At 41.5% G+C, this 25,435-nt stretch overlaps 1 protein-coding gene across 1 annotated transcript in view; it reads left to right on the forward strand.

Moving 5' to 3' along the window:
- Positions 1-23,918, forward strand: part of LOC122790731 (ubiquitin carboxyl-terminal hydrolase CYLD-like) — an 855,039-nt gene extending 831,121 nt beyond the window's left edge. The window contains exon 16 of the mRNA XM_044058312.1: positions 23,094-23,918. Coding sequence (XP_043914247.1) covers positions 23,094-23,278 — 185 coding nt within the window. The 3' untranslated portion in view covers positions 23,279-23,918. The remainder of the gene's footprint in view (positions 1-23,093) is intronic.
- The last annotated feature ends 1,517 nt before the right edge of the window (positions 23,919-25,435 follow it).

The raw sequence follows: 25,435 nt of genomic DNA on the forward strand, positions 1-25,435 counted from the left end.
CCACAGAATAAAGGGGAGAGACTTCTGCATTCTTTGGACATACACAGACAGCTACGCTTCTACTTGGACAAAACTAAAGCTTTCAGAAAGACTGAGCAACTTGTAGTGGCATATGCTGCAGGATCACAAGTAAAGGCCATCTCAAAGCATACTATTTCCAAATGGATTAGGACACTGCATTTGTTTCTGCTATTCACAACATGGCAAGTCAGTGCCTAAGGGCATTAGACCACATTCTACCAGGGCAGCAGCCACATCAGCAGCCTTCCTCAGAGGAGTACCAACCAAGGATATTTTGGAGGCTGCAACTTGGACTTCAGTGCACACTTTTACTAAGCACTACCACTTACCTCTTTACTCCAAATCCACAGCAGGCTTTCCCACTGCAGTTCTGCAGGACCTTATAGCCACTTCTAATTCTATTTAGACCCAGCCTCCCAACCTCAGCTTTGGGATTCAACCCAAGAGTAATGACTACAACAGTGAAACACTATGAACATAGTACAGTTGTGTACCTACCATAAATGTAGATGTTCGAGTGTATTCACTGTTGCAGTCCAGGTTACCCACCCACCATCCCCCTTTCTTTGCTGGGACTTATCTGTACTTCTCTATCCTATACAACCTATGTGGTGTATTTGCTTGTAGATGAAGGTATTGTTTATTTTAGTGCATGTTTTTATAAGCAATGTTTTTTAGCCTACCCTTTTGGGGGCACCTGACATCTGGGGCAAAAAAAATGGCGTCGACTGCATCTTTTATACCCCTGGTGCACTGACGTCAGGGAAGAGGCGACAGCAACCGACGCCGGACCAGAACTTTGGAATTCAGGCTAACTGCGGGTAGCCTGCCAGCAGGATAACCCAAGTGTAATGACTGCAACAGTGAATACACTTGAACATCTACATTTATGGTAAGTACACAACTGTACTTTTCCTTCCTCAGTTTGTATAACCAGTTGAAAAGTGGAATTCAGATATTGGAATCCTGATGATAGGGGAAGTTATTCTCCTTTTGTTATTAGAATGCTTTTTATTGAAATTGGCTTTGTGACTCTCTCTCTTTGTGGTTCTGTCTCCCTAAGCCAGTTTCAATAAAATGCATTCTAACAATGACAGAGGGACAATATTTTACTCTCCCTGTAAAATATTGTCCCTCTGCCATTAGCGAGAAGGGAAAAATGGCAAGCAAAATTTGGCGTTTTTTCCACTGACTAAAAACAATGAGAGGGAACAGTATTTTAGTCTTTAAGTAGAATACTGTCCCTCTGTCATTAACGAGACAGTATACACACACACACACACACACACACACACACACACACACACACACACACCAGATCCATTCAGAATAACATAGAAATATACAGGTGTGCACACTTGCACAGGCACGCACAGACACACACACACACGCACACACACCAGATCCATTCAGAATAACTTAGAAATATACAGCCGTGCATACTTTCACAGGCACGCGCACAGGCACACGCACACACACACACACACACACACACACACACACGCACACACACACACACACACACACACACACACACAGAGACACGCGACACACACACAAGATCCATTCAAAATAACATAGAAATATACAGGCATGCACACTTGCACAGGCACACACACACACACACACACACACACACACACACACACACACACACACACACACACACACACACACACACACACCAGATGTATTCAGAATAACAGAAATATACAGGCATGCACACTTGCACAGGCATGCACACACACACACACGCACAGACACGCACACAGACACACACATGCACACAAACACACACACAGACACACACACACACACCAGATCCATTCAGAAAAGCATAGAAATATACAGGCGTGCACACTTGCACAGGCACGCACACACGCACACAGACACGCGCACACACGGACACACACACAAGATCCATTCAAAATAACATAGAAATATACAGGTATGCACACTTGCACAGGCATGCACACACACACGTGCACACAGACACACACACACACACACACACACACACCAGATCTATTCAGAATAACAGAAATATACAGGCATGCACACTTGCACAGGCACGCACGCAGACACACACACGCACACAGACACGCACACACAGACGCACACACACAGACGCACACAGACAGACACACAGACAGACAGACACACAGACACGCACACAGACACGCACACACGCACACACAGACACACGCATGCACACAAACACACACACACACATACACACACACACACACACCAGATCCATTCAGAAAAACATAGAAATATACAGGCGTGCACACTTGCACAGGCACACACACTTGCACAGGCACACACACACGCATGCACGCACACACCCACACACACACGCACACACCTCCACACTGTTGCAACTCCCTACATCATTTCCTACATGCACACTATGAGCAGCCTTAAATGAAAACAGACACAAGCACACACTCACACATGCGCACACGCAAACACACACAAATGCACGCACACAGACATGCACGCAGACATGATTTGTGCTTTCTTTGTATTCATTACTTAAGCTATTACAGACACCCAGAGTCCAGAGAAATACCTAGCTGGTGAGTAAAGCAACATTTGTGACATTTAGAGCAAAATTGCAGCTGGTTCATAATGTTTGTGGAAGGCTGGACGTTGGATATGTCTGCCATAAGGGGTGTGCATAAAAGCATTCCTTTAATAACGTCTGCATTGATGTATACACATCTTAAAGTTGATGCAATAAGAGAATGTGTTATTTCTCTAGAAGTGTTTTAGTAGTAACTCCCTTTTAATAGCATACAATTGCAGTCTATACAAAAAGGGGGAATGTTATTTGTCTAAGGTTGTCTTAGGCACTACTGAGCTGTTTTGGAATGGCGAATCTTAGTTAAAATTCTTTGTAGGCTGAGATGAGTAGTCAAAATTTTTTGTAAAAGAGGCATTCAGCTTCTTTGGGTATGCACATGCATATGTGCGTGTGTATGGTTTTTGCAGATGGATAAGAAGAATTAGGATTGCTGATGACTCAGAAGTCAAGGTGTGTCACAGGAATGAGGTGGGTCTTCAAACACATCAGGTGGATGTTTAAGATCCTGTGGCAGTTAATCATGGCTGGATTTCCCCTTCTAGCAGTATAAATGCCCCCTCAGGTCTTCCATAAAAAGAGGCTACTACCCTATGGGACTAATCTGATTAACAAAGGAAGGACAGATTAAGTGAATAAGTAGATAAGTAAATAATCACTTTTCCAGAACAGTCCTGAGGGAAGGGAGTAAGGTTTACCTGTGGACATACAACATTGTAGATACAAAAAATATTCAAGTAGATGGGTAGCAGTATATGTAGGAAACATCCACATTAAAAAGGTAAATTAACTGACAATAAGAAATGTGCACCTCGGAAATTCCTTAGGATGAGGAGGCAAAATAGATAGACAGCTGCAGATATAAAAGGACATCAAGAAAGACGGAAAAACTTGCTTCCCTTTTGAATGACAAGAATCCATGTGACACACTTTTAAAATTGTTTCTTGTTTACATATTCTTATAGAAAAACATGCACTTAGATCACCTTTTTGGGATAGTATTTTACTTAGACTAAGAAGTAAAAATAAAAATATAAATGAACGATTTTTTAATAAAAAATGATTTTTATTGAATCACTCTAAAAAGTAAAAAAAAAAAAAAGGAAAGAGTGAAATCTTTGCAAAAGTAACTCAGACAAGCTGATTTCAGAAAAACATTTGAGGCTGGTTTTGCTGATTGTGATAATCAGGTACCAGAAGTAGTAGCAGGAATCAGCAAAACCAACCTCAGATACTTTTCTGATATCAGCTTGTCTGTGTTTCTTTTGCAAAGTTTTCAAACTTCCTTAATTTTTACTTTTTAGAGCGACTGAATAAAAAGCATTCTTTATTACAAAAATATATATTTTTTATATTTTTCTATCCTACCCCATGCACAGTGTACAGTGATGTCAGTTCTGTTCACACGTGTGTCATCTTGCTGCAGTTCTGGTTATGTTTGTGTTTTGTAGGTTAGTTGAGAGTTTGGAAATGGTCACAGCATCATTGCACTTCATCTGTAGAAGACTGTTAGCGTAAAGCTGACTAAGTTAGGATCAGGAATAGTAGAACCCAAAAGGTAGTTACTTGTTTATTAGATAGGAAGATGGCATCCTTCATCCTTTAGCATGGCAGGATTTCTTTTCATTATATTCGATAATATTTCTGTCATATGTCAATTGTCTTGTTTCCAGCATCCCTATTTTTGTCTGGTGGAAGATGTATAAATGGATGTTCTAATCACCAGGGGAGGTAGTTAATTTAATTCACCAATAGATGAAAGCTCCCCATTTAAAATTGCAAAGCTTTCAGAAAACACTTGTCAGTAAAAAGATGGATTAGCAGGAAAAATGAGGATGACAAACCATCCATATTGCTTCTCAAAAAAAAAAAATCCCCAGCCAGTGAGTGAGATGGATTTATATAAGCATTAGAGGACACTAGCACTTGTAAGAACCCAAGTACGACTTCAAGACTTGGGACACTGAAAGGTGTACAAGTACAACCACTGAGTTGGAACCTGCGCCAAAGAGTGTGGATGGAAAAATGCACTTCATTCATGCAGGAAGATCTGAACAGTGAGGGGAATTAAGCAAGAGTCAGTCTGCCAAGGGAGAGACTTGCAGCAGTGGCCAAAGACAGTGAATCAAAAACCAAGGATGAGACCACTTCTTGGAGAAGCAAGTTCTGACCATGGGATGAGAAATAATGGCAGGCGGTCATCTAGAAATGTTTGGAGACCCAAAGGAGGTTGGTAAACACTTAACACGTTAAGCAGAGTACTTTCATGGCAACCTTTAAACTAGTGTGGATGACTAGATGAGTTTTAACAAATTTTCATCAGGGATATGTGGGGAAAATATACTCAAGTTGGGAAGATTGTTGGTTTTCCATCAGTACTAGGTGAGGTGGCTGAGATTCTGTATGGAGTCTGTGGTCATAAGCTCAATAAGAACCTCTGAATCTGTGAGAAGGAAAGTGTTTACTCTCCTGTTAAACACAACAAAGGTTGCATTAATCGGGCACAGTAGGCTTTTGAGTCCGAGGTGATGATCTTTCCAGTACAGGGGGCTTGGTCTGCAGTCTGATTGTAGAAATGGCAACTAGTCCAGTGGTTATTGTCAGGCAGTATTTATTAGTGGGCTATCTGTTCACCACACACTGCAGGTTCTTCTCAGGCAGTATTCATTGGTGGGCTGTCTGTTCACCACACACTGAAGGTTCTTCTCAGGCAGTATTCATTGGTGGGCTGTCTGTGCACCACACACTGCAGGGTCTTCTCAGGCAGTATTCATTGGTGGGCTGTCTGTTCAGCACACACTGCAGTTAAATGAAACATTAAGTTTTTAGAGGAGGACTCTTTCAGTCTCCAATACCTTTAGCATATTGATACATGATTTCAAAACTCAACAGGAAATAAGGTTATGTTGTAGTTTGAATTTGTTCATGTGTGTGCTTTTATATTTTTATTTTTTTTGAAATGTATATCAATATTGATATAATATTGTAAGGGCTCCAACAAAAAAAAAATGATAAAAGAAGGAGAAGGTTGAGGGACAGGTTTTAGATATTGCTCCTACAAACTTAGAACGTTGACAGAGTAACAGGTTTTGCATTAACATGAATTTTTTTGAAGGATATGAAACTCAAATGTCTGTCATTATTTTCTATCATCAGTCTAATGAGTTGCCAGAAAACCACAATTTATGAAAAATGGACCCATAATAGGTAAAAATCAGGGCATTCTGCAAAATCATTCATTCAACCACTCTAAGTATTCAACTGCGGTACCACCTTTATCATTCTTATAAGAAAAGTGCAGTCCGGGTCTGAACTGTCTGCAAGCAGCTAAAGTTAACTTTGAGTATGTGTCTACCTGTTTGAGCCGATATTCATTATCCCCTGGAGAGCACTCTGCTTTGTCTTGTAAGCAGCCCCCCCACACACACACACACACTCACTCATCTTCCATTTTCTCTCATATTCCTTTCTGTTAGCAAATAGTATCCATAACTGATAAATACTGCATGTTGGTTAATTTAAACTGAGACCACAGTAGCCTACTGATACAAGGTTATCCTGATGTTCTTCATTCCACATTGCTGCAGTCCTAACTATTGGGTAGTCCGCTGTCCAGTCGGCCCGAATACCAGAGGTCAGGGCGCATTAGACTGACGCCAGTACGTCAGGGTACTAATGCGCATGACCGACGTCATATCCTCAGTCTTTTTTGCCGCATGGTCCGATGCAGAAGCAGTTTTGCGAGTGCAGGTTGGCGTTCTGAAATTTTCTGAAGTCGGAGTTTCAGACCGAATCAGAGTTGGCTGAACATTTTGGTTTTTCTTGCCTCAGTATTTAACCGGATGTCAGAAAAAGTGAATAACTGTATTTCTTGTGGGAAACAGATACCTCATAGGGATTACCATACCTTGTGTATACCTTGTTTAGGGCCTGAGCACGACGTTGTTGCATGCCGCTCTTGTGCTAGGTTTAACAAACGCACTATTAAGAGAAGGTTAGACTGTGCCAGGTTAGTGTTTGGGAAGCGTTGCAATTAGAAAATGCCGCCGGATGCTCCCGCCCGCCCAAGAAGCGCAAGGACAAAACATAGGGTTGATGAACCGCAGTCCCGGACGCCGGTTCTTTAGAAGGCTCAGTGGAGCCAGAGGTTTTGCCAGGAGTTTCTTTGGAGTCTCAGGCAGAGACTTTACTGTTACAGGATGTGCCTTCTCAGGAGGTAGGCCAGGCTGAGGGGCTTCTCAGGTAACTGTTCTTCCCTCTCTTCCCAAGGGAGTTAGAGCCTCCTTCTGTTTCTAAAACTTCTTTGAGAGGTAGGCCAAGTTCAGCTTCAGTGGGGCTTCTCCTAGCACTTCAGGTTCTGTGCCTAAGAAACATATGCTTAAAATGGCAGAAGATTTGATTACTATGATTAGAGGTTCTATGCCCCTCCTGATAAGAGGCCTAGGGTGGAACCTGAGTTTGATAGTTTTGAACAGTGTTCAGAGGCTTCTGAGACTTCTGAAGATTTGCAGGAGTATCCTCCTTATTCTGATTCTGATGTGGATGATTCCACTCCTACAGCTTCTCCTCCTGAGGATTTCTCATTTTCAGAGACTCTGCATTCCATGAGGGAGCACTTTAAATGGGAAGGCCAGGATTACTCTGATTCCAGGAAAAGGCTTAGGGAATTCTTGTTTTACCTCAGCATAGGCCCTTAGCTATACCTCCTGTGTTGAATGTGGTGGAAGATGTTTTTGCAGAGGCTTCCTGAACCCTGATTCTTTGCCTCCTGCTCCTGTTAAACCTGATAGGTACTATAGGGTGCCTGAAGCTCATAAGTATCTTTTAAGAGTCCTAGGGCAGACCCGAAACTGTTTCTCAGGGACCTAAAGGTGTTAAGGCCTCTGTGGTTAAGAACCCTGTTCCCACTGATAAAGAGGCAAGGGCTTTGGATAGATGGGGAAAGAAAGTGTATACTTCTTCCACTTTAGCCATGAGGGTTGAATTGTCAGTTTCACATGCTAAAATATCAAAATTATCTCCTTTCACAACTGAAATCTAAGGTGGATGCTTTGGCGGAAGGTATTGAGTGTAAAGAGTTGCTGGATTTAGTTCATGTGTCTGAACAAGTGGGTAAGCATTCTTTGCAATGTGGTTTTGATGCTGTACAGGCCTCCTCGAGGGTGGCTGCCACTAGTTCTGTTCTTCAGGCATGCCTGGTTGAGGGATCAGAATTTAGCTGAGCATGTTAAGACAAGGATTTTGGATGCTCCTTTACAGTCTGATGTGTTGTTTGGTTCGCCTGTGGAAGCAGTTTTAAAGAAAATGGAGGACAAAGCTAAGCCTATGCAACCTCTTAAAGATTTTTGCAGGTGCAGCCACCAAGTTTAGTAGAAATTGGCCTACTAAGGGATGGACATATTCTGCTTATGATTCCCAGGCTAGCGGTAGGTCTATACGTGGTAGGGGCAGAGCTCAAGGTTCTTTTAGGCCTAGAACAGGGAGTTCACCTGCTCAGACGTCTGGTGAGGGCAGGGGTCAGTCCTTTCAAACAGACAAAATGACCTGCCTTTTCAGCTGCCAGTAGATTCTCGCCTGGCAGCTCCTTTGGGAGGAAGACTGTCTCTTTTCAAAGAAAATTGGGATTTAATCACTCAAGACAGATGGGTGTTGGATATCATTCACCACGGTTACAGGTTTTATTTCCATACATTGCCCCTTTCAAAGGCATGCCAGACGCTCCTCCTCCACAAAGGAAAGAGGCTCACAAGCAAATTTCTCTGTTACTCCAAATAGGGGCCATTCAGCCAGTCCCTGTATCAGAAAGGGGCCTAGGATTTTATTCTTGTTCCTAGTACCAAAGAAGGGGAACACGTGGAGACCAATTTTGGATTTATCTATCCTCAACACTTATCTGGACATTCCAAAGTTCAAGATGTTGACGTTACAACAGCTTTTACCTCTGCTGGGCAAAGATCACTGGATGGTAACTTTAGATCTCAAGGAAGCTTACCTTCATGTGCCTATAAGACTAAGTTGCAGGAAGTATCTGCGCCGAGCTGGAAATTCTCATTATCAGTTCTCTGCATTGCCCTTTGGCTTATCTACTGCGCCCAGAGTATTCACAAAGGTTCTGGCTCCAGTGATAGCTTACTTCAGGCTAAAAGGAATTCAAATCTATCCTTACTTGGACGATTGCCTGATTCTGGCTCAAGAAAAGGAAGACCTTCTACAGCATCTGGAATATGTTATAGCAGTGCTAAGATGCCTAGGGTATTCTGTGAACGAAATAAAGTCCAGTCTAGTACCCTCTCAAGACATGTGCTTTCTGGGTGTGAGACTGAATACAGCAGCCCAGATGGCCTTTTTAACCCCGGACAAACAAAAGAGTCTATCCCTTTACTTCCATCAACTATCTCTTCAGTCCGTGCTGACTGCAAGGACAGTCCTTCAAGCATTAGGGTTCATGGCATCTTGTATTCTGGTGCTTCCCAATGCCAAACTGCATATGAGGAAGCTGCAATGGTATCGCAAAAATGTATGGACACAGCACTGCCAGGATTTGGACACTGTCATTCAAATAATACCTTGCCTTCAAAAAAGAATTTTTGTGGTGGGCTCAGGAATGTCACCTAAACAAGGGACTCTCTGTGACCCGCCAGAGGCGAGTCAGATTTTAACGACAGATGCCTCGGACATTGCTTGGGGAGCTCATCTAAATGGAAAGTGGATACAAGACAAGTGGCCTGCCAGACTACAGCATCTACATATCAACATGAAGGAGATGTTAGCAGTCCAGTTTGCATTAATGGCTTTCAAGGAGTTACTTCTTCCAGGGCAGGTGTTGATTCTAACAGACAACACAACTGTCATGTGGTACATCAACAAACAAGGGGAACACATTCTTATCCTCTATGCAGGCAAGCAATGATTTTATGGGAGACCAGCTTGCAACTAACTCTTCAGGCAAGGTTTCTGCCGGAGCACAGAACTCCTTAGCAGATGTGTTAAGCAGACAAATCATGGATCCCCACGAGTGGAAACTGGATCTTCATGTATTTCAGAAATTGACAGTGTCATGGGGAACTCCAGACATAGATCTGTTCGCTTCTCCACTAAACCACCAGCTGCCAAAGTTTTGCACAAAGGGGTTTCATCACACAGCTTGGAAAGTGGATGCTCTTTCTTTCAGTTGGAAAAATCTTCATGTGTATGCCTTTCCACCTCTGCCTCTTCTTCCAAAGGTGCTCTTAAAGGTCAGACAAGACAAGCCAAGGATGATTTTAATAGCTCCAGATTGGCCTCGCAACACTGGTACCCACTACTAAGGAGTCTGGTAAGGAAGCCTCCATGGCCTTTACCTTTGATTCCACATCTGTTATCTCAGAAGGACGGTCATCTGCTCAATGTCAAGCTTCACTCACTTCATCTAACAGCCTGGCATATTCTGTGTTGAAACACAGCAGGTCTCAACTTCCTCAACAAGTTTTAAATGTGATTATGGAAGCTAGAAGACCTAGTACAAGGCAAGTGTAAAATGGAAGAGGTTTTTATTTTGGAGTACAGCAAAGAATTTGGAGATTTCTGAGCCTAATTTGAATGTGGCTCTTCAATATCTTACTGAGTTATTGGACAAAGGTTTGTCCTTCTCTTCCATTAAGATTCATGCTGCAGCAATTTCAGCTCACTATGATTGTGACCCACCATTGTTTTCGCATCCTTTGTTCAAGCAGTTTCTTAGAGGGGCAAAGAATATAAGACCCCCCTGCTTGGGATCTCAATTTTGTGTTGGAAAAACTTACTCTACACTTTTGAGCCTGCTGAATTGAAATACTTGTCATGGAAGACTGCTTTTCTGTTGGCTATTACTTCTGCAAGAAGGGTGTCTGAGTTGCAGGCCCTTATGGCAGTAGAGCCCTTTTGATTTTCCATAAGGATAGGGTATCATTACGCACTAATCCTTCCTTTATGCCTAAGGTGGTTTCTAGTGTGGCTTTAAACCAAACTATTCATTTGCCTACTTTTTATGCAGACCCCAAAATAAAGGGGAAAAGATTTTGCACACTTTAGATGTACATAGGCAATTGCGTTATTATTTAAGCAGGACTAAGGATTTTAGGCAGTCTCAGCAGTTGTTTGTTTCTTTTGCTTTGAGTTCTTGGGGCAAGCCTGTGTCAAAACAAACTATTTCTAGGTGGATTGGGTTTTGCATTGCATTTTGTTATTCCCATCATGGCAAGGAGATTCCAGCTGGGATTAGGCCTCATTCCACTAGGGCTACTGCCACTTCAACAGCATTTCTAAGGGGTGGCAACTAAGGATATTTTGGAGGCAGCTACTTGGAGTTCAGTGCATACTTTCTCTAAGCATTATCACCTTCCTCTCTACTCTAAGTCTAGGGCTGGTTTTGCCACAGCTATTTTGCAAGGCATGTTGTCAGCTCCTGCTTCTTTATGATTTGCCAGCCTCCCTTACCTCTGCTTTGGGATTCTACCCAATAGTTAGGACTGCAGCAATGTGGAATGAAGAACATAGTACAGTTTTGTACCTACCATAAATGTAGATGTTCCACATTGCTGCAGTCCCTCCTCCTTCCCTCTGTGTTTAGGGGTGGTTGTGTTGGTGAGGTTATATGCTGATATTTTTTGTATATATTTTTGTATATATTGTACATATTTCTGGTGCAGGTATATTGGGCCTTGTCTTTTTAGGGTCTTCTGACATCTGGGGCAAGAAAAGACTGAGGATATGACGTCGGTCATGCGCTCTGGTATTCGGGCCGACTGGACAGCGGACTACCCAATAGTTAGGACTGCAGCAATGTGGATCCTCGAACATCTACATTTATGGTAGGTACAAAACTGTACTTTTTTCCACCTGAGAAATGGTTAAGAAATGACTTGGTTTCAGAGCAGTCCTTGGTCAATTCCGATTGTTTCTTAAACACAAACTTGTCTTTGCTTTGGCTCAGTAGCAGCAGTACAAAAGAACTGCCTGCTCACACCCTTGTTCTCCCCCTTCCCTGTTTATTACCTTAAGCCAATCCCAAAGTTAATAAATATTACCAGTGGTAGGCACCATTTTTAAAATTACAACCACCCTTTGAGCACCTCATGCTCGGCTCTGCCATAAAACTTATTAAAACTGCCTGAACTGGGGCACAGCTAACTGATAGTTTGTGGAAATACGGGGTACCTACCCGAGTCTCCACATTCACTATCATATGTTCTTTTATCAGTTTACTCTGTTACCTGATTGTTTCCAGCCCATTCATAAGAGCAACTAACAGGGTCTCTACCCTGCCCCCTATTCCCTCCCACCCCAGTGGTCCTACCTTTAGTACACTCACAAACCCCTCCCATCTTTCCAGTAGCCAACCACAGCACTAAACCCAACACTACCTCCTCCATCTTGCCACTACTATCACTCCTCCTCAGCTAACATGTACAAGCATATCTTACCTATGCTCACTGCATGCACTCTCCTTGCATATCTCACATCCTACCAAAGCTCCATCATTCCCCCACTCACACACTACTACTGTGCTAATACTCACACCACCACTCATGTCTCACCCTCACTCAGCTCCCCTCCCACCAACTCAAGAACCATCCCTATGCACGCCCGCATATTCTACCAACTATATAAACCTAAAGCATCCCTACAACTTAACATAGTAACCCTCCCACCTTACCTATTACCCACAGAGCACAATCATAAAGTTTCCATAATAAACAAACACATTCAAAAACTGAGAAAACTAATAACCTCATGCATATCAAAACTAGCCCTAAGTGGAGACATCCACCCCAACCCTGGCCCTACCATCTCCAACCCCAATCCTCATAATCAGACTAGAAACCACAACTTCTCCCACATTATAGTCAATAGAAAGCCAAGTGACTTCCTTCTACTAAGGCTAAATATTAGAAGTATATCCAACAAAGTCCATGAACTCCATGCCACCATAGACTTGTACACCCCAGATATAGTCATCCTGACAGAAACCTGGCTAAAACCTCACATTACCAGTGAGCAAATCCTCCCTACCGGTTATGGCATACTAAGAGTAGACTGGCTAAACAAGAAAGGAGGTGGTGTAGCTATAATATTTAAACAGCATCTAAACATCCAGATCTTAATCAGCTCCATAAATAGGCAATGAAGAAATAATATACACCAACCTCAAAATAAACCAGAACAAAACCATCAACATAATTGGATGCTACTTCCCACTTGGCCAAAACATCCCTCCACTAGAAAACCCCCTCAGCTGGTCTACCCACCATGTTCCCCAAGAAACTATAATTTTAAGTGATTTCAATATTGACTGGCAATCCTGTTCTGGCAACCATTCAACCCATCATGTAAAGCTTCATGGCTTCACCCAACTAGTCCAGATGCCAGCCAGGATAAGTGAAAACTCCAACAAGCACACTACCCTGGATTGGATACTAGTCAGTAAGAGCCCCCAGTCATATATAACAGGCTGCTTATCAGATAGCCTTAGTGATCACTCCCCAACATTCCTACTCAAAAAATACTTATACCAAGCTAAACCCATCATCTACCATCAAATACGTAAAAAACTAAACTTTAACCCACTCACATTCATCTCATCCCTCAAAGAATGTAACTGGCATCCTCTAAAGTACCTCAGTCTTGATGACACAGTAGAATTTTTTAATACTACCTTCCTGAGCATCCTTAATTACCATGCCCCCATAAGACTTTCCAGAACCAAAGCACAGCCCTCCCTATGGCTACAGAAAACCACCAAGTCAGAAGTGAAAAACAGGGATAAAGCCTGGGAGCACTGGTGCAAAACCAAAACCCCCTCAACTAGACAGAAATTCCTAGAACTACGCAATAAAGTCAAAAAGCTAATAAAACAGGACAAATTCCAATACCACCAGTCTGCCCTAGACTCCTCCCAACACAGCCCCAAACAATTCTGGTCCTCCATAAACTCCATCCTCCGCCCAGGTAAAGTCAGTACCCCTCCTCCTAACATCCCTCACTCCTCCGAAAATATTGCTACCCCATTCAACACGCACCATACTTTCACTAGCTAAACAGCACAACCCCCCCTCCCCTCCAACCCATACCTTCAATTATTAATCTCCCCACTGCCTTCTCTTTTTCTTCTGTACCTACCTCCAACATAAAAAAAACTCTTAACTAAACTTAAGCCCACCAAATTAGCAGCAGACAACCTCCCAAGTGAATACCTACAAATCGCAGCTGATGCTCTGGCCTACCCAGCATCCATCTTGATTAACCGATCTCTGTCAGAAAGTTACGTTCACACACTATGGAAAGTATCACATATAATTCCCCTCCACAAAGGCGGCCCCTCCACAGAACTAACCAGTTACCCACCCCATAGCTATTCTCTCTCCACTCTCCAGAATACTAGAGAGATGCATTCACTCTCAGGTCTCCGACTACCTCCTTACTAACAACCTCCTTTCCAATACTCAGCATGGTTTCTGACGAAACTATAGCACCACCACTGCCTTACTCTCCTTTACTAACACTATCCTTCAGCATAAAAACAGTGGCTAACTCCATCCTCTGCTACTTTCCTAGACCTATCTAAAGCATTTGACATGGTCCCACACAAACAACTCATCTCTGTCCTCAATAACCTAACCTTCTCTCAGTCAGTCACCAACTGGTTTCAGTTACCTGTCTGACCACCAACAATCCGTTGTATGGCAGAATGGCATATCTCCCCAACTACCTGTCTCTATAGGGGTTTCCCAAGGATCCATCCTTGGACTCCTACTCTTCTCTATTTTCACCAATAATCTAGCCTCTGCCACCAAACATGGCACACTCATACAATATGCAGATGACTCAACCATCATTTGCTCAGCCCAGTCCCTACCCAAACTGCAAAAAGTCACACAGGAAGCCTTTTCCTCTGTTGAAACTTGGTTATCCGATGCCCAGTTAATACTCAACCCAAAGAAAACTAAACTACTCATCTTCCAACCCACCAAACATACTCAAACAACTGTCACTTTAACATCACAGCAAAAGAAAACACCACTATATACCAAACAGAACACACCAAATTGCTAGGAGTGGAAATAGACAATAAACTAAAATTTGACATTCACATATCCATGACCATAAAAAAAGTCTACAAAAAACTAGGAACATTATACAGAAATAAGCAACTTCTCACCAAAGCAGCAAAGATTTCCGTAGCAAATTCCCACCTTATCTCCACCCTACTTTATGCCTCTCCAATATATACCAACCTAAGGCAATGCGATCTAAACAAGCTAGAGACCTGCTATAACCAAATCGCCAAATTTGCCACAGGGGCATCCTGCCCATGGTAGTCACCACTGTCTCTCACTTGCTGAACTGGGTTGGCTTGAACTCCCTCACCTCCTTCAGTGGTATCAACTCACACTGGCCCACAAACTAGTAAACCATCCACTAAATATCCCATCCCTCCAGAATTTACTCCAACCCTATCGCACCACCAGACCACTAAGATCCAGCAACAAAAATAACTTGCAAATCACTAAAGCCAATAACTCTGCTGGTGAAGCACTGTTCTCTTGTGCCATAGCCAAATTATGGAACTCCCTCCCACCCACAATTACCTCCGTACCATCATGCACCCAATTCAAAACTTTACTAAAAGCGCACCTAAAAACATGCTGGCTATGCCCTTGCAACTCCCACTCTAATATCATCCACCCCATCCAACCACTACCTTTCTTTCCACCCCACTAACTACCTTGATTATAGCAAGCTCAGATGCTCATAAGCCTAGTACTTATTATACAGTAGGAACTTCTTATTGTAAGATTTGTTAATGTCTGTTATGTACTTTGCAGATAAAGATTCTAGTTGTCTACTGATGTACTATGTTCTTCATCTGTAACTGTTTGTAATTGTTAATTGCTATGTTAATCAAATTGTTAATTGCTATGTAAATCAAATGTAACTACTGTCTGTATATTTTAACTGTGGAGCTTTTCTCCCTGGGCCTCTGCTGAAAATGGACCTACGTCCAGTCGGACACTCCCGGTCAACAAATGTAAAATAAAATCTGTACAGTTGAGAGGTATGGCTGAGGTTAGTTCTAGGCTCATATGTAGTAGCATGTCGGCATGCCTAATGTTGATCCATTTGATTTGTCGTCGTGCATGTCTACATAAGTAGTATTTGACTAAATTCACAATATGTGTGTGTATATGTTTGTGTATATATTTATTTATTTTGCATACTTTACTATTTAGCATAATCCCCAGTGCTGTTTCAGTAAAGTTACGTTGATAAAGTGGAATTCCCCGAAACATTAATAAGTTGTAAAGTTTCATGTTCTCCTAGCTAACGTTGCATTTGTTGGCAGCTATCTACTCGGACAGAACAGTTAAGCTTTTACTGCTACTTGTTTGTCAGTACTTTTAGACTGTGAACAGGCATAGTTTTGGGGTGTTCTCCATCTAACAGAGTCTTTAATCAAAGTACAGTGGAGCCTTTCCTGCTGTTCGACTACAGTAGTGCAAGTTTTGTCTCTGGGCACTTGTCTGCACGGAGCAGTAGTGCTAGCATATGCAAGCAGTCATGTTTGTTTTTGACTATTGGAATAAAGCCATTCCCTGCTTATTGAAGGTACTATACATACTGTAGAAGAGCACAGGATTAAAGTGCAACATGGATAGCTCAGGTGTCTTTGAACTTGCCTCACTCGTGGCCTATAGATATAAAGCCCTGAATACGCCTCAGTAGGGAGGGTAAGTCCACCTATCCTGGGGGAGAGGAAGGATAATGAGTGGTCCTTTGTTGAGGTCCAGCAGAGGCTGGTGCTCAGAAGGACAATGCCTGGACTGGGGAGGTGAGAAAAACTGAATAAGTATGACCATCTTGTGGGCCCAGGGTAGAACACATACTGTCACCAGACATGCCTGTGTCATTACTCGGGGAAGAAATAGTAGAGTTAAGAAAAATCCCAGTGCTGCACAGTGTGAGTTGAGCAGTTACAGGGGAGGAGTGAAGGCCTAATGGTTCTGTGGTTGGGGACAACCTTCAAAAAATGAGACAAACAAAAGATATAGTTGAATTTGCCATATTGCATTTTACTGGCTGCACTTCTTAAAATCCAGGTCATCATAGCAGTAGCTTATCAAAAAGTGTAACGTTAAACTGTATGGACAAAATCAACAGTAAATCTTCATATTATGTTTGTCATTGGGATACAATATGTATCTGTTGGGTAGTTATTATGTGAAAGTAAAAAGTTATGGTCTTACCATAACATTTCATCTGTGCTGTCGATCTTCATTCATTCTTGACAGATGGGTTCAGTTCTGACCCCTTGCAACTGACTCAGCTGCTATTCATAGCTCGTGCCAGCCAAAAACTCTCAAGCTAAGACTCTACCCACAACACCCCTCTTCCCATTACCTCAGATCGAGTTTGCAGAGAAGTAGAGAAAATACAGAAGCCCTTTCTAAGTGATAACCCTGTAGCATCCCAGGACCAGGTCCGATCCTCCAGAAGTCTTTTAGAGGGGGGAAGGTGGGTGGGATGTCAAGAATGAATGAAGATTGACAACACAGATGGAATGTTATGGTAAGGACATAACTTCGTCATCTGATGTTGTCAGTCTTCATTCATTCTTGACAGATGGGACAGAGTAGACAAAGGTAACACAATCTCTAAGCCATCTTGATAAGGAAACTTTTGATACCGGTTTACCCAGTCTGGGTCTGAAAAGGATACGAATAACTGGTCCGATTTTCTAGAAGATTTTGTTCTGTCCAGGTAAAAACATAATTGTCCATGGACGCCAGCAAGTGTAAACAGTCTTCCCTTTTGTTTGAAAATTTGGGGAAGAAGACTGGTAAGTTTATGGACTGGTCAATATTAAATTCTGATACGACTTTAGGGAGGAAGGACGGGGTGGTTTTAACAACACTCTCTCCTTGTGAAAAATTATGTAAGGATGATTTACACACAAAGCTTGGAATTCAGAAATTCTCCCGGCTGATGAGATAGCTACCAGGAAGAGGGATGTTCTTCATCTCACATTGCTGCAGTCCTAACACTTGGGTAGTCCGCTGTCCCTCATTCGGCCCGAATTATGATAATCTCTATGCGGTATCTGTTTCCCACAAGAAATACAGTTATTCACTTTTTCTGACATCCGGTAAACCACTGAGGCAAGAAAAAAACAAAATATTCCCCAACGGGGTACTTAACCAACTCTGACTTCGGTCTGAAACTCCGAATTCGAAAAATTTCAGAACGCCGAACGGCACTTGCAACACTGCTTCTGCATCGGACCATGCGGCAAAAAAGACTGAGGATATGACGTCGGTCATGCGCATTTGTACCCTGACGTTCTGATGTCAGTCAAATGCGCCCTGACCGACGTCAGCCTTATGCTCTGATATTCGGGCCGAATGAGGGACAGCGGACTACCCAAGTGTTAGGACTGCAGCAATGTGGATCTTCGAACATCTACATTTATGGTAGGTACAAAACTGTACTTTTTCCAAGACAAAAACTTGAGGTCACAAGTAGCTGCTGGCTCAAATGGCTGTCGAGCTAGGCTTTGTAAGACTAAGGTCAAATCCAGTGGCACTACTAGATCTTTGAATGAGGGTTTTAAATGTAAAGTGCCTTTAAGAAAAATTTCGCACAAATGATGAGACATCAGGGAATGTTCATCAAGTCCATCATGAAAATTGGAAAAAGCAGCTAAATAAACTTTAATTGTGGAAGTGGAAACTTCCAAATCAAATAAGATCGCTAAATATTCTAGGGCCTTATCCACTGGTGCTGAGAAGGGACTTTTCCATTTGATTTGGTAAAGCTTTCTGGTGGATGGTTTATGGGAAACCAATAGAATCCCTTTGTACTAAGGAGGATAAGTTATTCTGCCTGGCAATTACCGGAATTGGAGATACCAAGCTGTCAGCTTGAGGTTTTGGAGATTGGGAGGCACCGAGCCTTGAGGGTGATACAGTAGGTCCAGAGTAGGGTCCAGAATCCAAGAGTGGTGAATCAGATGTGGCCAGAGAAAGGGGAACCAAACTTGACTGGGCCAATAGGGTGCAATGAGAATTACACTGCTTCTCAACCTTTGGGCTTTCCTCAAAATCTGAGAAATTAGTAGAATAGGGGGAAAGGCATAAAGAAGTCCCAGGGGCCAGTCAAGGAGAATTGTATCTCTCTGGGAGTCCCCTTGAGGAAGAATTAGGGCAAAGTTTCCAAAAACTTTTTCCTCATTGTTGATGTGATCGAATTGTTTAATGTTATTCCACATGGCACTGATAGTTTCACGATTGTCTATGTGAATGTGCCAAGTTGAGTAACAATGAAATCAGTGTCTTAGTTTTTTGTATGGAAATAGTTTTGAAATATAACTTTGTGTTTCTAGAGTGCCAATATTTTCAACAGGTAAAATGAGTAGCAATTGGGGCCTCCTATACCCCCATTTTGCCAATATTGTTCTTTTACAATGGGAAAGGCAAATATTATTCAACAATTTTTGGATAAACCGTGGAGGATTTATCTCTGATTTTTGGATGACATTTTTATTGTGTGGGACTGGCCTGAAGAGGAGATTGTAAGTTTTATTGATTACATCAATACTGCCACTCCATTTCTAAGGTTTATACATTCTTACAATCATGACAGCATCAATTATTCAGATGTTACAATCACCAAAGATTATAGAGAGGAATGTTTGAGTAGTTCTATTTACAGGAAATCTACCTATTGTAATAGGCTGTTAAACTTTGATAGCAACCACCCCATGCATCAAAAAATGGGGATGGTTAAGGGCCAATATTTTTGAATAGCTAGAATGGTTTCCCAAAGAAGTGGGATTGTCAAAGAGATGAAGAAAGTACACATCAGTATAAGGAGATGAGGTGCATGGCAAAGAGAGAGGTGGTGAAAGCTAAGGATAAGGCACATGGAGAGTTGTATGAAAGGTTGGACACTAAAGAGGTAGAAAGGGACCTGTACCGATTGGCTAGACAGAGGGACCGAGCTAGGAAAGATGTGCAGCAGGTAAAGGTGATAAAGGATAATGAGGGAAACATACAAGCGAGGAGAGTGTGTTGAGGAGATGGAAAAGAGTACTTTGAGGGGTTGATGAATGAAGAGAATGAGAGGGAGAAGAAGGTTGGATGATGTAGGGATAGTGAATCATGAAGTGCAATGGATTAGCAAGGAAGAAGTAAGTATAGCTATGAAGAGAATGAAGAATGGAAAGGCTGTTGGCCCAGATGACATACCTGTGGAAGCATGGAAACATCACACACAATGTGTCCCTGCAATGAGGAGGACAGTGTGGTGGGGTCAGATTCACCACTTTGCTGCCTTTAGATTCCTAGTATTTGATACATTTTGTACCCAAGTGTTTAACTAGTGTTCTCTTAAGGTTTTGGTAAGTACTGTCAAAGGATACGGGTGTATGTACATTTTATAGGCGAGTACTAAATGCATAGTTTTATGGCTGTTTGACAGTGAGAGCCTGGTATGTTGTATCATACTCCTTTTCCATTAAAGATGGATATATGACCTCTGTTCAGGGTAAGGAATGTGAGTCATGTCCAAAGCAAATGTGCATTACAGCTAATGCATGCATGTACACACACACCACACACACACACACACACACACACACACATGTATGTATATATATATATATATATATATATATAGATAGATATAGATATATATAGTTGTGCGTTAGGCCCGGCAAGCCAGCACGTCAAAATCTACTGCCAATCATTAGCAGACTGGAGTTCCGCTGTGGCGACCCCTAACCGGGAAAAGCTGAAAGACACAACAACAACAACATATATACATGTGTTGTATGTATGGGTCTAATTTAAAACAGCGAATACTCACATTATTGAATCCCACTTCGAACCTGACATCATCGAACCTTCATTATATCAAACTCCCAGAACTATGAAACGAACCCCAGGAAAGGAACCACTCAACCACCAGGACAAAACAATAAACAGCAAAACAAAAAAACCCTCCAATGCCCCCCCCCCCTCCCAGCTAAATATACTAACTCTGAGATCGCACTGCAATGGGATAAGGGCAAAGTTCACCATGGTGGCAAAATGGTTCTTTTCCCAGGGTCCGTTTTCATAGTTCCGGGAGTTCGAAGGGGAATATATCTATCTGTCTCTCTCTCTCTATACACACATATATATATATATATATATATATATATATATATATATATATATATATATATATATATATTATGTGTGCGTGTGTGTATATAGCAAAGTTTAGTATTACTGGATTAATGCTTTTCACCGCGACTTTTAAACAATCCACTTAGACTGTGCTGACAAAGTCAGAAAAAGGATAAAACTTGGCATGTCTACAGCTAATATGGTTTGGCTTTATTGGCCTTTATGTACCTATTAAGGCTTAAAATGGGCCTTCAGAAGCCATGTAGTTGAAACAATGGTATGTCCTTAAGGGGTCATTTGAATATATCCCATGGCCCACCACTGCAGGAGGTTAAAGGTATTACGTAGTGAAAACTCTGTCTTGGTTGGGTTTTTCTTCTAGTTGTTTACTGAATGGTTTGTCTGTGTGACTTTTTTTACCGTTTTGTTTGTCAGTTTCATATATATTGACACACCATACATGCCAATAAACTTGTGTACATTTCTGGTGCATCTGAATTACCAACTAAGTGCATTTTGTACCTGATAGTCATGATGTAATTTTCTGAGAAATGTGGTACAGAATTTTCGACCATCTCAGCGATACTGTCCCAGCATTAGTCCCATTCTGCTTTTGCCATTTGGTTCACAAGATGCATGTGCATTTGACATGTTCCTGACTGACACGCTTAGTATATCTAAACCGTGCCATTAATGTGTCCTTTTGTAATTTAAAAATAAAAGTAATACTTTCCAAATATGTGATAGTTTTTGTTATAAAATTTAAAATACCGTCTTCAGACAAAAATGGTAGATTTTAGATAGTTTTCTCCTAGTCTTTGCAGCTGTTATCTCATGCAGTATACTTCATAAGGCTGAGCGTTCATGTGTCCTTCCCTACACAAAGATGAAATGTGTAGGAAGTGTCAAAATGAATACAGAAATGAACATCCTGCAGCATTTACCAAATGTTCAGCTTAAAATAAGACCATAGCTTCTTTTCAGAGTAACACATACGTAAAGGCCATCAAAGCCTAAAATGTATAGTGTTGTGACTTCAAGCCAAAAAAGAATGTGCAATTATTTATAAAAATGCTGTGATCATGCTTGACTTGTAAATCTTGTGACATAAAAATTGCAATAACATTTTTCATACAAATACTCCTTTCCCTTTGAAGCTAAAAACCTAGTCTAAGGGTATTTCATAGGCAACTGTTTTAATGCAATTCTCTGAAAAAATCCTGAGAATATTTCAGACCATTTTGAAGACACAGCCATTTATAAACCAGGAGCAAAAAAAAAATAGTCAAGAGCAAGCAGCGGTTTGGGAACGATCCTGTTGAAAGTGGTTAGTACTAAAGGGGTTAAGTGTATAGTTTTAGAACATCAGCTAATGCATCCTTTCATTGGAGTAGACCACTTTTGTGATTAGTGGTAAGGAACTAGAAATCTTATGGTATGAGGCTTAGTAATCCCTTAACCCTGACAGAGGAGTCACTTTGTAGATTGTTTACATTGGGAGAGCAAGCTCAAGATTTTAAGAAGAGCCAGGAGAGAGAGAGAAGCATTCCAGCTCAGCTGATAGGGTTACTGCTAGCATTCTTTTTACTATAGTTTAAACATCAGTGTTCCATAATTTACAAACTGACCAATAAGGCTCTTCATAAAATCACATTTGCATAGTACTTCCTTGTAATTAAGGGAGCGAGCCAACCAAATCATTTAGAGTTAGACTTCCTTATATTTATCTTGTACCCCACTTGGTGGGCTATAGTGGGAAATCAGCAAAGTACTTGTTTAATTAGGCACAGCAGTGTTTCTTTGTAAGTGTGTGGCAAGCGGTAAGTGGTCAGCCTTCCGTAATGGAAAGCATGAACCATTATCTGTTCTCAGTATGGCCACCAGCCACTTGTGCAGCAGCTAACAGAATATGCTATACTGAGGTGTTCATCTTGAACTTATCGAATCAGAAATGAAAAAAAGATCTGAAGTCCTGAAATTAGATTACATTGTGATGGAAGATGAACCATAAAAAGTCAATGGTTTTCATTCGGATTATGATAAAGGATTGTACCTTTGTAACAGTCACACAGCTGACCAGATCCTTTTTTAGATCTGCACTCAGTGTCTTAAAAGCATCTTTCTGAATTCATTCAGTTTTCACAGCACAGTAGAGTGTTGATGAAGCTAATAACGTGGACTGTTTTTTAATCCATTGTGATTTGTGGTTTAATTTGAGTAAAACATGCTGTACTGTCTCTAATACATTCATGCAGTTTCACTTTGCTACTGTTGGTGACCAGTTCTTTATTATTTTACAGGTGGACAAAATGGATTCAACATTCCACGTGTTGAACCTTGCCCAGAAGTGTCTGAGTACTTGAAAATGTCAACAGAAGAACTCCGAGATGCAGACACCAGAACGATTCCAACATTTGCACGGAGACTATTGAGTGATGCGTATATGTGCATGTACCACAGTCCAACCCTTAGCCTGTATAAGTAGCCCTTCAGCTGCCTAATATCTCTGTAATGCCACCGGTGCATTTTGAGCCTCAGGTTTAACAACTAACTTTTCAGTCCTGTGCTTTACCACTGCCTACGTATGCTACTTCATTTCATTTCAAGACAAAATTGAAGCAATTCTCCTCCGTCGAGGGATCTGCCACAAATGTCAGACGGCTCTTTCTGCCTACTTTTCTGCAGTCTCATTTGCCTGAGTCAAGAAAGCATGTTGTGGAACTGCAGATTGTCTTTGTTGAATTACATCAATGATGCCTTGAAGTTTTTTAATATATTTAAAAAGCACTGATTTTTGTAATGAAAGATTTTTTTCTACTGGAATTTCCTGCAAGATTCGACTCGTATTATGTTCTGCCCTTTTTGTAGGCCAGCCTTTTGTACTTTGTGTGCCTTTCTCCATCAAGAAGTGATTTGCATTGAGGAGTAACGACTGATAATTAGTGATAGACAGTTTCATGAGGAGTGGCTCTCAGATCTGATATGCTTTTTATAGAATGCAAAAAAACCCAAAAAAATTGCCTTGTCCTTTTGTGGGGGCACTGGTATGCTTCATGCATGGACTACTGTTTGAATTCCGTTTTGACATGTATCCAAAGAATAAAGGTTTAATGTTTTTAAAGTGACTGTTAATAGTTCTAACTGTTGTGTGATGCCTGAGTAGCATGTCCAGAACTGTTTAGTTGAATTTCTCAAAGTCCTTAATATAATGGAGAGTTGTAGGTGTTCCACAGAACAGGGGAGAAAAGTATTCATATTTTTTCACGTTTGTTTTTCTTGCCTTACCCCCGCCAACCATTTGCCATGTTTTTTGCCCCTACTTAGTCTCCACAACAAGCCAGCAAGACTATAGAGCATATTCTGCCATGGTGTGAGCCTGATGGCAAGACAGACTTTTCCTGCTTTGACCAGTCCTTAACTCCTCATCCACCTCCAAAATGGCATCTAGAGTCATCAGTTCATTTCATAAGCATGTGATCCCATTCATACGTCCTCACTACACAGAATTAACCTACTCCCCATCACTTTTTTCCACCTTAGCTAATGCTCCCTGTCGCTACTGTAGACCATAGACAGATAGGAGATCACTTTGCAGAGGGTGTAGGGTTAAGAGTCTGGCAAAACTGCCTAGTCCTCTCCATGTGCTGTCTGGCACCTGGTTTCCTGTTTGAACACAGGTCACCAACATTTCAGATTGGAACTTTTTATCAGCAGGTCAGATATGGCTCTTGGTATCTCTTAATTTTTTTAAGAATTATTACTGACTTAAAATTATTGTACACTTCGGTAGACACGGGGAAGTCAGGCAGAGCAACTCCAGGATTAAAATCTGATAATTTTAAAATATTGCTTCTCAATATCTTTCATAGAATACTGTGAGCTTGGTTACAAAGCAGAAATGTTATGAAGCTGATTAAAAAAACATTCTGCTTAGGACCTTGTACTTTGTGGCAGTTAATATACTATGCAGATAAATATTGCTATGCACCTGACAGCTTGTCTGAAGCTATTTATAGTGCATAATTAGCAAAGAAAGTGGCAGAGTTCTAATCTCTTTTTGTACCGATGAGTCTATTTAGTGCAGTGTGATGCTGAGCTGTAAGTTTGCACTGTCATTTACAAAAGAGTATATTTTTATTTAGTATTACAGAGAAGGAAGCCCATCCAGAGTCAGATGTGCTATTCTCTTGATATGCAACTGTTTTGTATATAACTTAGTGTCATGAAAAATCTTTTAACATAGTAATTTATTGAGTGAATGTAAAGTATTTTAAGCACAGTTAGCATGAGAAGTCATCCTGCATTACATTTGCTTGGCAGTAGAAAGAGGCATCCTTTCTAGTCTTTGCTTAAGTGCTATTAACGTTCTGCTTACTGTTACTCTTGTACCCCCCTTGCCTTTCTCCAACTGTTCCATGCTTTGCTGAATACATCCAAAGATTCCTTTTCCATCACCTACTACAAAAGTCAGTTCCTTGGCTCCACAGCCCTTCGCCTCTCCCTGACATGACTTTTACACCCATGACATACCCCCATCTCACCTGATGTCAAGAGAGGAGTGTGCCATCCCCTCTAGTCTGTCTGTACCTTTCCCCATCCAACCTATACATACCATTCTAGTGGGTATCTTCTAGACTCTTTC

The sequence above is a fragment of the Protopterus annectens genome, chromosome 16.part0 (assembly GCF_019279795.1).
Source record: "Protopterus annectens isolate FY-2018-M chromosome 16.part0, PAN1.0, whole genome shotgun sequence".
In the NCBI taxonomy this organism is placed as follows: Eukaryota; Metazoa; Chordata; order Ceratodontiformes; family Protopteridae; genus Protopterus; species Protopterus annectens.